General features: G+C 41.0%; 1 protein-coding gene across 1 annotated transcript; it reads right to left on the bottom strand.

Annotated features, from left to right (window-relative positions):
• Positions 1-5,782: 5,782 nt before the first annotated feature.
• LOC125307389 (uncharacterized protein C4orf45) lies at positions 5,783-12,978 on the bottom strand. The gene is made up of 5 exons (XM_048263349.1): positions 12,798-12,978; positions 12,441-12,670; positions 11,416-11,474; positions 10,572-10,695; positions 5,783-6,013 (listed from the first exon to the last, which is right to left on the bottom strand). Exons 1-5 carry the CDS (start codon positions 12,874-12,876, stop codon positions 5,927-5,929), a joined length of 579 nt encoding a protein of 192 aa, XP_048119306.1. The 5' UTR covers positions 12,877-12,978; the 3' UTR covers positions 5,783-5,926.
• Positions 12,979-16,241: the final 3,263 nt, after the last annotated feature.

The following is a 16,241-nucleotide window of genomic DNA, read 5'->3' as shown; positions in this document are numbered from 1 at the left end:
TTCTAGGGGTTCTTAAGAGTAAAAAAAAACATGTCTCCATTTTTTTTGAAGGTTTTTAAGGACCCAAATCAATTTAGTGTTTTGTCCATAAACCTCACACTGCTGGTATATAGCATAGGGTTTGGTGCCAAAAAGCAAAGATATTCTACAAGGTAGTGTGCAAAAGTGGAGCACATAAACAATACAACATTATAAAACATTTTTTCAGAGCACAAAGTGCAGAGATCTCTGTTAAATCAAGTTTAATAGACTTTTACATAGTACCAGCTGAAGTCTGTAAGGCCTTCCGAAGCCTATGTAAGAAAAGAAAGGGTAAAGGATCAGCTAGACAAACAGGCAGGTGTGTGTGTGTGTGTAAGAGAGAGAAAGAGAAAGAGAGACACTACCAGCATGGACGGATTATGAACTTTCTGGCCCCTGGGCCCAGATGTATTAAGGGCCCCCCACTAATTGTTGCGGGGGACATTTTTTACATTTATTTGATGTGATTTTCTGTATTCTGGTGCATTTTGGGGATGGCCAATACTTTATTTCAATCAGATTCATAGCCTATGGTGTTTATATGATGTGTTGATATTGAGGCAATGATTCCATGCAATGGCTTGGGCCCTCTGACTCCTTGGGCCTCTGGGTTTGGGCCCGGTAGGCCCGTGCAGTTATCCATCCCTGACTACCAGTGACAGTTGGCTGTTGATAGCAGGCACTGATAGAATTTAGAATATCGAATAACTTTAAGCACATAGTGCTCTGTTCTTCATGGTTGGTGATATTAGTGACCTTCTAGCCTTCTACGTTTGAGCAAGCACATTTTCATAGTTCATGGTGGCACAGTCTAGTTTCTGAGGTGTGTCTTTCTGTTAGTCAGGTGATGGCACACATATTCTAAAAGAAACAGATTTTGGGCTATGTATCCAGTGGCAGATATGTGTGGACTGGTGAATGACCCATCACTAGAGACATATGCCAAATTTCTTGTTTTTGTCCATGAGAGAGTATGGAGATGGGCATCACAGATCAGCCAACGATTACATTGTTACAGTGCAGTTATTTTACAACAGAACAAAGCAGTTTGGCACAGGAACTGCTACAAATCCACCTGTAACAGTGAGCATCTGCAGCATGCTAAGATTCACTACTAGAAATCATGTGAAGCAGGCAGGACTCAGTGTCTTCAGAAAAGACGCGGTAGACCATCTTCTGAACCTGCAGCAACACCTGCAACTGCATCAAGTCCATCTAGAGGGACACTTGTTCAGCAGCAGCTGCTGCCAGCATAGATAAGTGCTTCTTCTGTCAGAAGCAGACAAAAAAGCATCTTCATGAGAGGTCCTCTTTCAATGCAGGCAACCAACCAAGAACTATAAGTAATATTTTGAAGTCAATGACTTTTAACAGGTAGCCAGTGTAAAGATGCTAGAATGTGGGAAATATGTTCATATTTGTTTGTGTGAGCAGCTGCATTTTGTATAAGCTGTAAGCTCTTTAGACAGGTATTATTACAGCCAGCATAATAGCATTGCAATAGCATTGCAATAGTCTATCCTTGAGATGACAAAACATTAATTTCTCGGCATCTGGTAAGGATAAGGACTTTCTTATCTTTGAAATGTTCCTTAAATGGTAAAATTAAGTTTTGGTGATCTGTTTTATGTGATTACTTAGTGCTAGGTCCTGGTCAATTATAACTCCTAGGTTTTTAACACTTGTGGATGAGGTCAGTGGAAGATCACTATATGTAGCCTGTGATGTGGATAGGATATCCCTCATCTTTTGAGAACCTAAAACCATGACTTCTGTTTTATCTGAGTTCAAAAGCAGGAAATTATTCGTCATCCATGTCTTTATATCTTTTATACATGTGTCAAGTTTGGCTAACAGTGTTAATTCATCAGGTTTTATAGAGAGGTATAGTTATGCATCATCTGCTAAACAACAGGGGCCTCAGTACTGAGCCTTGAGGCACTCCACATTTTACCATAATCTGGGTAGATGGTTTATTATGGACCTGTACAAATTGTTGCGGTTAGGAAGGTATGATCTAAACCAGTGTTTTTCGACCTTTTTTGTGCCACGGCACTCTTTTGACACTTAAAATGTCCCGCGGCACACTAACTCACTAATCCTGTGTGAAGAAAAAATAAACATACCATGTCCTAAAATTTCAAATAATACACAGATATGGCCTTATTATGGCTTCTGTGCAAGACCTGCTCAATATAACAAGCACCCTCTGTTTCATTTGTAGGTGACTATATCTAATTTAATTGTTGTTTTGAACTGGATATGTGATGATTCTGTGAATACTGGATATGGGGCCCCCGTTGTACAATGCCTGCATACCACAAATAGTGCAATCATACAATCAATGAGAGTATGTGGTTATAAATTCTTTGATGCTACAGTTGCTTTTCTGGACCAGTGAGTGAAATTTGGGTAATTTTCTGCGGCACACCTGATGATCTCTCACGGCACACTAGTGTGCCCCGGCACAGTGGTTGAAAAACACTGATCTAAACCAAGCGAGTGCTGAGTCTTTGATGCCTATCAAATTTTCAAGCCTAAGTAGTATGTCATTGTCTATGGTGTCAAAGGCAGCGCTGAGGTCCAGGAAGACCAGTATCGATACAAGGCTAGGTTTTTTGAGGGAGGGCTTAATAACAGATGTCTTAAACGACTGCGGTACTTTAATTGAATTATTTATAATCTAGAGCAAAACATTATCCAGGAAGGGGAGAGCAGTCTTAAGAAGGTGAGAGGGAAAAAGGTTTAGTAGACTAGTTGTAGTAGTAGACTAGTAGATTTTGATGAGGAAATTGTGGAGGTGAGATCTAATATGTTGTGTATATGTAAATGAATTAAATGTTGTTCGAGGTCTCATCTGTGATTCTGTGATTTTGCTATCTCAAGCAAAAGATTCAAAAGATTCAAAAGATTCACTAAACAAAAATGCTGATGTGGTACATGAAAATTTAGCCAAAAATGTGGAGAATGCAATGCAATCAAGCATTTTGGACGATATATTGGCACAAGCTGGCAGACTAGGCACCATGCCGATGTGCGTTTTATTTGGAGACTGTTTTGCGAGACAGAGACTGAGTTTGCTGCTGATATTCTGGGGATAGGCTACAACATAGCCAATGTAGGACTTTAGCCTTTTAATATATTTGCTGCATTGGATCAGTCTTTCTAGAACAGGCAAGAGTTTTCTAGCCACGTCAGCAGTGCTGCATCACCCATATACATTAAAACAACCATGGTGGTGGGCGGGTGCGGTTTTGAAAATTGGTCAAAAAACTTTGGTGCAATTGGATGATAAGTTTTGCTATGCAGTTATGGTTGAAATAATAGCCCATCAGCGCATCTCTAGTGTGTGTGCTCTCGCTCAGAGGGGAGGGGGAGGCTGAGGGGTCGATCAAGCATGGATTCTAAACTCTGTGGTGGATAGGATCTACAATTAGGTGTTAATTAATATTACTACGCTAGGTCAAAGTACTCCCAAGTGCTATTGCACCACACATTGTAGTTCTCCTGTTTATTGGCTTGGAAAATCGCCACGTTTCATGTTGTGTGACTGTAGACATTTTTATCAACTACTCGTGCAACTGTATTTAAGTCGGGAAAACGTGGATATTTTTGATTACTTCTACGTCTGAGTCCGCTAGCATAGCAACATGCTAACACATTCGCGCCGCGCACCAGAGCGTTTGAGTGCACGTACCGACACGGGAGAGGTATGACTCAACTCGTGAAAGTTAAGGTAAGAACATATATTACTACTGACATTGGGTGGCGTGTTCCTTTAAGCTCACGACATTCAGACTGGCACAAAAAGTTAACGGCCCACTGGGAATCCTCCCGAAGCTCCCGATAGCCAGGGATGGATTACTGCACGGGCCTACCGGGCCCAGGCCCCCAAGCCTTTGCATGGAATCATTGCCTCAATATCAACAAATCAGGATGTAGGCTATGAATCTGATTGAATTTAGTATTGGCCATCCCCAAAATGCACCAGAATACAGGAAATCACATCAAACAAATTAAAAAAATTACATATACGACAATAAGTGGGGGGCCCTTAATACATCTGGGCCCAGGGGCCCGAAAGTTCATAATCCGCCCCTGCCGATAGCCACTCCGGGGCTGCATTCAAAGCATTAAATAACTTAATTTAACAGATATTGCAACTGCATGGTTAACTATACCATGCGGGTAATAAAGCTTCCGAATTAGTCATTGAATTAATAGCTTTATTTTGTTATATAGAAGTATTTAAATAACCTGTTAAAAATGTACAAGAATTCAGGAAATTGCGTCTAGTCCAAAACATTTTTTTTGGGGGGAGGACCCCCAAACCCAAACTGAAATGTCCCACCCACTTTCAGAATGCCTCCGACGCCCATGACTGCGGTGTTCATTTTAGGACATCCTCAGATCTCAGACTCAGGTGTCATTACACTTTAGACTACACATAGACTTGACAGATTTTTCTGAGACTGACGACTTGGTCAGAAGAGGCCATTTTTTTCCGAGACCTAATGTTTTAAAGATGACAGAGGTTTTTCTGAGACTGACTTTTAGGCTACTTTGATGCCAATTCGTCTGTGACCTGATGTCACACCACCTGTGATGACAGTATCCCCTGCCCTGGCGCCTCCCCACTGACCAACGGTCCATCAGGCGACCGGGTGTGGGAGCCCCCTTCGCATGACCGTCCCCCAGACGTCAGTGAGAGTCTCTGTAGAACTGCATCTCAGGTGTGGGAAAGTTGGTATGCTCCTTCATTCCGGTTTACAGTTCTGGGGGCACGCTTTTGGATATCCACTGCTTCAGCAATCCAGTATTTGTTGCTTTCTGTTCGGATGATCTTGGCCTCCTTCCAGTTCATGATGTGGTTTTCCCTTTTGCAGTGGTCTGAGATGGTCGATTTGAGATTCTCATGCTCTGCCTTTTCTTTTTCACACGTGTGTGTGCATGTGTGTGTTTGTGTGTGTGCGTGTCTGTGTGTGTGGATGTGTGTGTGTGCATGCGTGTGTGTACACGTGTGCGTGCGTGTGTGTGTTTATGTGTGTGTGTGTCTGTGCATGTGGATGTGTGTGTGTGTGTGCATGCTTGTGTGTCTGTGCGTGTGGATGTGAGTGTGTGTGCGTGTGTGTGTATGTGTGCATGTGTGTTTGCGAGAAAGAGGGGGTTGCAAATCACAAAGGATTGGTTATGGGCTAAGTTGATGCGGGCCCTTGAGACCAACATACAATACAAGTTTTGCCATCCTGGGTGCCATGGTTCAGGTAGTTATTTAGGTAGTTATTATTAGGGGCCCAGCTCGGGGACGGGGGGGTTGATAGTGGCCCCCGGGGACCAAACAAAATTTTTCCGGTAAAATCCTAGTGGGGCTTCATGCCCACCAAGTTTCATGTGCCCCAGTGTTTCGGTGTCCCGGGTATAGTTGACCAAAAAATCAGGAAGTAGATGACGGGGGAAAAAAAAAAAAAAACTTTGACAATCCCTACAACATCACATGACTCCTCTGAAGATGACAGCAGAATCAGCAGTCTAAACTGTCAAGGTATGATAAAACACTATTTACATAGGCTAAACACAATCTCACTTACCAAAACAAATTTTGCACTGTGATGCATAAAATGTACCTGTCAAATAGACTATGTGTCTGAAACAAATCTTAGGCTACAGTAAAACAGCTGTAGGCTATAGCAGATAATTGTAGGAGTTAAGATTGTATCGTTAACACAGTGGCCCTAGTAAGAATGCACCACTCATTTCTCAAGAACTCATTTATTTCTATGTGGCCCAAAAATTGAACACACAGGAAAGGTTTGTGAAACTGTATATTTTGATATTTGATTCCTACACAGAAGCATCTTTGTTTATCGCCATGGTGAAGCTGGGTCTGCTTAGCTTTTCCTTTTGCTTATCTGCTGGCGACTATCTGAGGGAGGACCACGCTGCTGGGCTGGGATGACGGCCTACCAATCTCCTTTCTCTGGGCATAGCGTTTCTGTTGGGGAGAGAGGGAGACAGACAGAGAGAGCGAGTGAGTGAAGGAGTGAGGGAGGGAGAAAAGGAGATAGAATGAGTTTATGATTGAGGAAAAGAGAGAGAGAGAGAGAGAGAGAGAGACTGAATGAGTGAGAGTGAGGCTGTGTGAACGAGGCAGGAAGAAAGGGAGTGTAACATGAACACACACACGTTAAGTTCTTAAGCCATTTTCCTGCTTTAACCTTTGTGTATGTGTGTGTTTGTGTTTGTGTGAGTGTGTGTTTATGTGTCTGTGTGTGTGTGTGTGTGTGTGTGTGTGTGTGTGTGTGTATTGGGGTGACCTATTTAACCCTTGTAAGGTGTTCATATTTTTGTTACTCAGCTAATGTTCTCAGGTCTACCACATTATTAGGCTTTTAAATATAGACATCATTTATGGTTCATATTTGCCATTTACCCCTGTGAGATCACATTTATGATCATATGATCATTTTTGTTTTCTGTGAGAAAACAAGGAAATTCAATTAAATAAAGGTAAAAAAATAGAAACAAGATTTCTTAGAACTTAATCAGAACAGGTGAAAGTGCTTGAAACTTAACAGTTTTGTAACTTTGTGTGGGAATAGCAAGTGCAGAAAGACCACATTCACGCACACAGACACCTACACTCAGACATGCACACATACAGACACACAGACACCTACACTCAGACACATGCACAGATGCACAGACACACAGACACCTACACTCAGACACATGCACAGATGCACAGACACACAGACACAAACACACACATCAGGCCCAGTTAGGAGGACACAGGTACATACAGTGATGGCCAAAAGTATTGGCACCCATGCTAAAGTTGACTGAAAAGAGGAATATAAAATCATCTTTTGGAAATTGATCTTAATGCCTTAATGTCACTAATTCTTAGTGAATGAATAATGTATCATACATAAATAAATGTTCTTCCTTAAAATACAGGGGTCATAAGTATTCCCACCCCTATGTTAAATTCACATAGAGACAGGCAGATTTTTATTTTTAAAGGCCAGTTATTTCATGGATCCAGAATACTGTGCATCCTGATAAAGTTACCTTGGCCCTTGGAATTAAAATAGCCCCACATCATAACATACCCTTCACCATACCTAGAGATTGGCATGGGTGTTATTTCAGTTAGCCTATTAGCTGGTTTGATGCTCATTGAGCTCAATGCAAATCAAACCAGCTAATAGGCTAACTGAATAACATACTTATGACCCCTGTATTTTAAGGAAGAACATTTATTTATTTATGATACATTATTCATTCACTAAGAAAATTGGTGTCCTTAAAGGTTAGATATTTCCTAATTTTTCACTTAAGGCATTAAGATCAATTTCCAAAAGATGATTTTATATTCCTCTTTTCAGTCAACTTTAGCATGGGGGCCAATACTTTTGGCCATCACTGTAGGTACATAGCATTTTTTATGTTCTTCATAGAAAATGAGCCAAGGTCAATGAGTTTGAGTTAGAAGAAATAATAAATAGCATATTTATTATGCAGAACGGCCTACAGTGAAATGGTGTGTCATCACATAGCCTAACAAAGAATTGACTTCACAAAATTTCACTTTTGCTTTGAGGTTTGTTTATAAAGAGTCAAGACGTGCTTAAGGTGTGTAGATTCATAATTTAAAAACTCAGTGTTGAGAAAGAATGTTTCAATGGCAGGTGCTTCTCATAATATCAATTGATCTATGCTAACAAGACTGACACCTGCAGCTTCGAATACAGTAGAGAGATTGGCATAACAATGCCAACCTCCATTACAAACCAATCAAAAGACAGGAGAATATAAACTATGCTGCTCGACAATAGTGCAGACGACATCTGTGCAAATGTGTGGATGACTTTGGTCAAGTTGGAAAGAAATGGACAGATACGAACAAAGTAGGCTATTGGATTATGACTTCACGTTAAAACTGAAGATGCACAGTCGGTAAGCTCCAATATCCAAAGTGGTTGATTATAACAGGATTTTCCCTATTTAGCAATGTAGCCTCATGGATAAGGTAATGTTGGGAAACATCTGCTTGATACCTGACGAAGACCTCTGGTCGAAACGTTATAGCCTAATGGGTCTATCCATTTCTCTCGTAAATCCCCCGCCTAAGTTGGAAAGTGTAAATTACCCAGCTTTCTTGCAGCATTTCACAGAGGCACGCCCACTTTAACTCGGTGCTCTTGAGGGTACCCTGAGGTGGCCGTACGACCTTATGACAAACATGGCTGCGCCCATAGTTGAGATTAACCTGGCTAACGTCAGACCTCATCTCATTGAGGTGGGGTCTGGGAACTAGACATTCATTTTCTCGTATTTGAAACGTGGTTTACGAATGCCCAGAGCCGTTTATTAGGCACTACGAATGTCTATCAAATGCGTCTGTACGTAGCTCATAGCAGCTTCGGTGTGTCGTCATCGTCTTGCTGCCCTCCCTACGTTCTGTGATTGGTTCCTTCGTTGAGGTGAAAACGAAGTCCATAGAATCCAGGCTGGCTAGCAGCGTGAATAAAATCGTGCGCGTAAGGCAGCATGGGAAAACCCAGGCTAAGTTGAGATGAGATGACATGTATTTTCTTTGTTTTTGTACTGTGTTGGTCGTTTTAATGTCGATGCAATGCTCTTATACACTAGATTACATTGCTGCTTCAACCCGGTCACCAATTCATGCATTGCACGTTCTTGCTGTGCGTGCAATACAATGTAACGATTTGTTTTTAAGCCGGTTTGCTAAAGAGGCTAATGTAGCACAAAACAATAACAATGACTAGCCTGCTAATGCACCTCGTGGCTCAAGAGAAACACGACAGCACTTGTTGAAATTGAAATAGGCGAAATTGAGTTACTAAAAAATGTTTTTATTATTAATTCACATTGACCATATCCAACAAGGGAGAATAAGGAACGTGTTCTCGTGTTCTGGACATTTGTCCAGCTGCTGCCCTGGTGGCATCATGTTCTTCTCAGAAAGACTACAAACCCCAGCATTCGCGCTAGCAACTCATTCGTACATGTCGAACGGGTGGGCGTACGAGACTAATGGATAGCCCCATAAAACACTCTCGGAGAGATACACTCTGGGTATCTCTTTATTTTTTCATATGTTGGCTCAGCCTTATAGGCTACCCAGCACCTGTTTCATTTTTTGTAGATTTGTGTGCACTTTCATTCAATGTCAGGAAATATGCCAGGGTGTGACACTGTAATGGGGAAAAACAAGCCCTATCAGCATATTAAGCACCAAATTTGATACTGTAATGCTAATTTGTAAAGTTCTGTGTAACCTACATGTATTTAGAACTAGGCCTACAGCCAACATCAAGCAACATTCTGTTTCACCTTGTAGTAGCGCGCGACCTTAATGCATCCCTCAGGAGCGCGTAGCTGGAAAGGTGCTTAAGTCAGTGGCAGAATGCACGCAAGAGTTGTATACATAAGAAACGCTCAGATTTTGGGGTTGCAAAAGACGTAACTCCGTACATCGTGCTTAAATGACAGATTTAAGTGAAGGTGAGAATTTGCGCAGGCTGAAGAGCACGCACACTTTTTTTGACTTACATACCCTTACGCACCCTTAGGTACATGGGAGAATTCGCCCCTATGAGTGCATCTAACCTAGTAAGTATGTAAGAACAGAGCAGGGAGATGGCAACAAACTGGGAGTGTTGTGCACCCCCTGCCACGGCTTTGAGTAAACAGCCACAGCCCAATGTGTCAGCCTGCTGTTGAGTGTAAAAAGGGTTGAGAGGTTAACTTACAATCTGATGGATTTCAAACAAGAACATAGTGTCACTGAGTTAAAAACAGTATTTGCACATCTACTGCTTTTGAAGCAAACTTGTTGCATGGTAACAATCCATCTTACGCGGGCGGATTAGAATGCCTAAGTGGAAGAAATTAACTACATAAACGGAATGATTCATGTTACTTGTGTTACTCTTTTTCTTTCCTTTGGGTGATGTATGTAGTTTTAACCCTTAAAGGTGTAGGTTTTTGAACATTCTAAGTTCCGCAACAATTGAAGGTTCTAAAATTCTATGTTGAATTCAATGAACCCAGATATTCTTTAGAATGTTCATTTCTCAACATTCCCGTCACACCGGTGTGACGGTACTCCTTTAAGGGTTAATGTAAGATGACAAGTGGAGTGGACATAAAGTGTAAAAATGGACTATATGCCACACTGTTATTTCTCAAAAAGGGTGCTATACCTTTATCTAAGCTTAACACAAATTTAAAGATTTTAATGTTGCACAATGCAAGACATTATCACTTCAGTAAATAGGCTGACTGGATGATATGGTGACACCATCAGTGTTAGTGAAGGCAAACCTTGATTGACTAAGTGAGGAATAGTTGATGAGTAAGTGAATTATTGAGTGAGTGAATGATTGAGTGAGTGAATGATTGAGTGAGTGAATGCATGTGAGTAGGTGAGTCATGGTCATCTTACACCCAGTGTCTGTGTGTTTGTTTCCTGGGGTCTGTTTGACCTGACAGGAAACCTGAGCCCGTTGTGGTCACCTTACCCTGTTCAGCTGCCGGAACTCTTGATTTTCCTCTTGGCAGTAGTTATCATAGAGGCTGTGGGTCCATGCTTGCCGGCCTCGGGCGCCCATGGCCTGCCTGTCCAGAACGTGAGGCGGCACAAACCTGTGTGGGAGGCAGGACAGGACAGGCAGGAGGTGAATGGACGCAGAGCCAGAGGGCTACAGCATAGGTGTTGCACTGTTTACTGTACTGAGACTCAATCAGCATTCTTGCATGCCGCTTGGAAACACTAAGCTGTTGCGTGTGCATGTTTGGCCATGTCTGTGCATGCATGCATATACGAGCGGATGGATGCTTTGTGTGTGTGTGTGTGTATGTGTGTGTGCGCGCATGTGTGTTTGTGAATGTGCATGTTTGTGTGTGTGTGTGTGTGTGTGTGTGTGCGTGCGTGTGCGTGTGCGTGCGTGTGTGTGTGCTCAAATACCAGCCTTTGATTTCTGCCATTGAGAACATAGGATACAAATGCCAGCTCATTGTGTTAGTGTTTGGTAGCCTAGGTCATGTGCATAGGTTGGCGGTCCGTGAATTTTGCATTGGGGGACTATACTGTATAAAACTAAGGCCAAGCAGCTAGTGAAGTACTGTTCCATATCAGCAATTATAGGAAGCATGTTTATTGGGAAGAGATGATGCTTCCTATACCCCTGAATCTGTAGACTCATGATAGATAGCTAAACTGCTTTAATCTACTGGATTATTCAGAAGATTTGATTCCAAATGTAACTTGACTTGTAAAGTGGAATCAAATAAAGTATATAAAAAGTGCGCGCGTGTGTGTGTGTTTGTGTGTGTGTGTGTGTTCATGTTTGTGTACTGGCCTACCATGGATTCTGGAATCTGTGAGTTATTCTGTCTTCCACTGCTGAGCGAAATTCACCACGCTGTGGGAAACAAATAAAACCTTTAGTCAACAATTCTTAAATAATGTGTCACAGTCACTCAGATGAACAATATATCCTATATGTATAAGTAAGTATATATACTTTTTTGATCCCGTGAGGGAAATTTGGTCTCTGCATTTAACCCAATCGGTGAATTAGTGAAACACACTCAGCACACAGTGAACACACAGTGAGGTGAAGCACACACTAATCCCGGCGCAGTGAGCTGCCTGCTTCAACGGCGGTGCTCGGGGAGCAGTGAGGGGTTAGGTGCCTTGCTCAAGGGCACTTCAGCCGCGGCCCACTGGTCGGGGCTCGAACCGGCAACCCTCCGGTTACAAGTCCAGAGTGCTAACCAGTGGGCCACGGCTGCCAAACCAACCAAACTAACAAGCTTTACCAAGTTAGGATACTCAAATAACAAAGATAGCTACACAAAAAAGAAGTGTAAAGAACCCATTTGACAGTAAGCATTTAGTTAATTTGACATAATATGTAATAGAGAAATAACTTGGATGCATCTGCTTGCATTCAGTCAAATGAATCAGAATAATGTAGGCTATAGCCTAGCCAACACATGGACATTGTGATATCGTGCTGCTGTTTATTGGGTAACAATAAGCTCCACTCTCATCCTTTGATGAGTGTCTGACCTCTATCAAGAAATATGTCACAATCAAGACAGGAATGATTTAATGATGATCTTAGTTCTAACAACAGTTTTTGGGATCTTCGAAAAGTAGATTTATCTATTTAGGCCTACCTTATAGCCTAACTTCCCACAGAGTCCCGTTGGTATGGTTATTGTTATGTGGCTATTGTGTTAATTTCTATTGAGTCTATTTTAAAAATATATTCAGGCATGCCTTTACTCTAAACTGTTAATAATGTTCATGTTATGTTATTTGATGTCATTGTAAGTCGCTTTGGACCAAAGCATCTGCTAAGAGTTACATAAACCATTACCTTAAATCGGTTATCACTGAGCAGAGTTCTGCCGTTCAGGGCACCGCAGTACTGCACGCCCCAGCCCACACCGCCAACATAGCAGTGCTTCGGCAAGGGCGGCGGGGCGCTCGGGGCAGCGCGGAACAGGTAGTTTAGGTCTCCGGTGCTTTCGGGAGATAACGGGCCGATTCCTATGAATCTAGGGAAGTCCTGTTGCTTGGTTCTATAATCACCTACTCCGTCAGGACCTAAGACACAATTGATGAGGTATTTTCCTCAAAGTTTGTGGGCTATTACATGGGTAAAAAGAGACATTTTAATCTATGGGTTTGAATACTGAAATGCATGAAAATGTCAAAATGTGCGCAGGCCTACCTGTGAATATAATTCGTTGTCCATAACGTGGCGATTTGTTTGGACTTGATGGGTTAGAGTTGTGCAGAACCCTTGCCATTATCTCCCGAACCCTGCAAGCGCACCCAGCCTACCGAATGTGGTCTCCTGCGTGCAGTGCGCACTCACGGATACACGGGACTCAGGTGTATGCCATTTGCGCGCAAGACAGGGGGCACCCACTGTTGCCATGGTAGTCATTGTTGCTTCTTTATCAACGTAATACAGGAAGTAAATGGATAACTAGTCTACGCAAAGTTAGAGAGATGGAAAGGGCAAGGCCGTGTTCTGTCAAGCCATATCCATCGGTCCACATTTGCATTATATAGCCTTTTCTGCTGTTCATTCCTTTTTGCTAAATATTTTTTGTTATTAATGGGTGTGTGTTAATTTTTATGTAGGCTATATTGAACAGCCTATCATTATGTTTTTCTTTTATTGTCTATTTTATACTGTAGCCTACCATGGAGGGGTCATTGCAAGATATTTTTTTGGTGTAGGCCCTATTATGCTATATCCACCACGTGCGCTAAATCTTTTTGTTGTATATCAACGCGGACTCAGTTTACTAAATTGTGTGCTAATTTTACTAAATTGGGCACAAGTTTTACTCTAAGTGCTCATTTTAGTAAATTGTGCTCTCAATTTAGTAGATTGTGCACACATTCTACTAAATTGTGAGCACAATATACTAGATTGTGAGCACAGTTTACTAAAAAGTTTGCTCATTTAACTAATTTGCGCTCTCATTTAATTTGTTTGTAAACAATTTAGTAAAACGTATATAGTTAAATGTGCACACGATTTACTAAATTGAACGCACAATTTAATAAAATGAGTTGATAAGCATATTGATAACCTACAAAAGTGTATGCTAATGAAACAGTGCAATCAAAATGACAAGTCATAATGCCATTGTTTATGTAAGGATAGTCAACCTTGTCTTGTTGTTAATGTGACAGTTTACTCTGTAGGCCTAAGTATTTTCTAATGTACAATGTGCAAGGCAGCACTATTTACTATCTATTTCAAAACTACAAAGTTACACATTATTGTGTGTGGAGGGGGGTTGATTGCAAGACAGATATGTTTCAAAGTGTTTTTCTTTTTGACAGACATTGTAACAGTATAAAGAAAACACAGGCTTTCACAGCATTGTGCAATTGAAAAAAGCCAATATACAGTAAAACACCCCTTGGTCAGAGCTGTACATCTTTCTATACATTCTGATGTAACTATTTGTCAGGTCACATTTAGATATGCTAGACAGACTATGACAACTTTCAAAACATTTGCATGTAATGACACAAGTGATGAAATAAGGCCAATTTGTTTTATGGGGTAGGACTATTCAGCAGGGATCTTTTTGACCAACATGACATTATACATTGATATTTAAAAAAACAGCATTTGTAGAAAATCTGCTTCAATAATGTGCACAAGTAATAAGATGATATGGAGTATGAACAAACTGTTTTGAGAATTACCAGATCTGAGAAATGTGCCAAAGCAACTGAGAAAAACAGTATTCTTAATAGCCTACAATGCAATAACGTTAATGAAGTGAATGTATGAAATCTGTTTCTGCTCCACATCCCACATCACATCTTTACTGTGCCTTTCTAACGAGAAATAGACACTGTTCCTTTTAGTTCATTTGTTAAGCCAATTATAGTGAAGTGAATTACCATTCACTGTAATGATAAGTGTGATAGCTTATGTAATGAAAGGTTCCACTGACCTTCATTGGTTTAAAAAACAAACAAAAAACAAAACAAAAAAAATGAATATGAATTAATGTCAGACACACAATTAAGGGGTTTTACTGAGTCTAGGAGGTTGTTAGCAGAATCAAGATTTTCCTTACATGAATAAAGTGTGGTGTTCTTGGACATGCATGCCACTTGTCTGCCTGTGTCATGTCATGTTGTAAGTGCTCTAGCACCCTCAAGTGGCCATGATGGAAATCACACTTTCATCTTATGAGTTCATAAGTTTGGAGAAAGTTGGTTGCAGTTGCTTGAAGTTGTTTACCACAGTGCTCTCTAGTGGTGATGGAAGGGATTGCAATATCTCAAGAACAAATGATACACTTCTCCTTTTGTTTAAAGGAACCGTATGTAAGAAATGTATTTCAATTAATCATAAAATGACCCTGATATGTCACTAGACATTAAGAAATCATGTTCATTTCAAATACTTATATCACTAACAACAGTAGTCTGGCCAGGTTATTGTCATTTAAAAAGTGAAGTTGCAGCCCTCAACTGATGTTGATGTTGTGTTTTGTCATGTCATGTTGTGTTTTGGCCTGATGCGCCACCCTCCACCTATCTACTAATCACAAAGTCAGTAGTGTTTCAGCATCTGGGTTGGCAACCTCAAGTCAGGGGAGAGGGGGAGGGGATACACCGCTCTACAGTAATTTGAAAGTGATTGCAGTACCAGTTTTGGCCACAATCTTACATATGGTTCCTTTAAGGTTAGACTAGCACACAACTGCTTCAGTTTCTCTCAAATCTTGGACTGGGGCATGTCCTATGGGAGAAAACATGATGCAAGTACATCTGAATGGTGTTATCCAATGCATGAAGGTGTGCTGAAATTGTGAAATCATCAACATGTTTCAAAACACTAGAAATCACATAAAATCATGGAAACAGCAACATTTCCTAACCCTGGAGGGGTCATTGCACAATATTTTTTGGCATATATCCAGAAAAAGTGCAGTGATTTTTCTAAATCATGTGCTCATTTTACTAAATTGGGCACACGTATTAAATGTAAATTGAGCGCACAATTTAGTAAAACGTGCGCACAATATAGTCAAATGTGTGCACGATTTACTAAATTGAGACCACAATTTGGTAAAAATGAGTGCACAATTTACTAAAATGAGCGTACATTTTCTCGATACACAAAAATATCCTGCAATGACACCTCCTGGGTTCCGTACTACAAAACAGCTTGAAATGCAACTCTAACAACAGCTACAAACATGACCTTAAACAGGTGAACATTTTACTCAATTTCATTGAAGGAACACACTAACATTTTGGGAATTAATTTATTTGCCGCCTCCCCCTTAGATGATTCATACACTTCTCATCTGTGTGTGTGCAGTAACTCCGTCTGACGCACCCAATAGCCTAGCTTAGCATAGCATATTGAGGTGGTTGGAACCTGCTAGCTTTTAGCTCCCAAAAGTCACAAAAGAACTCCAACATTTTTTATTTACATATTGTGACACTCAAATGAGACAGCAATTTTCTAAGTATATACAAACCAGAGCCTTATAGGGCTCTGATACAAACTATATTCTCATTCAGGTGAAGCACTGCTTGGGATTTGCAGAAGTAACACCAGGTCTTTTCAGATGCTGCCTGCAAGTCACTCAGCCCAAGTTACAGTGCTTTGCCTGAATGT

Source organism: Alosa alosa, chromosome 14, assembly GCF_017589495.1.
Source record: "Alosa alosa isolate M-15738 ecotype Scorff River chromosome 14, AALO_Geno_1.1, whole genome shotgun sequence".
NCBI classification, from domain to species: domain Eukaryota; kingdom Metazoa; phylum Chordata; class Actinopteri; order Clupeiformes; family Clupeidae; genus Alosa; species Alosa alosa.
Note: the sequence above shows the minus strand (reverse complement) of the source record. Positions and strands in the feature narration are given on the sequence as shown.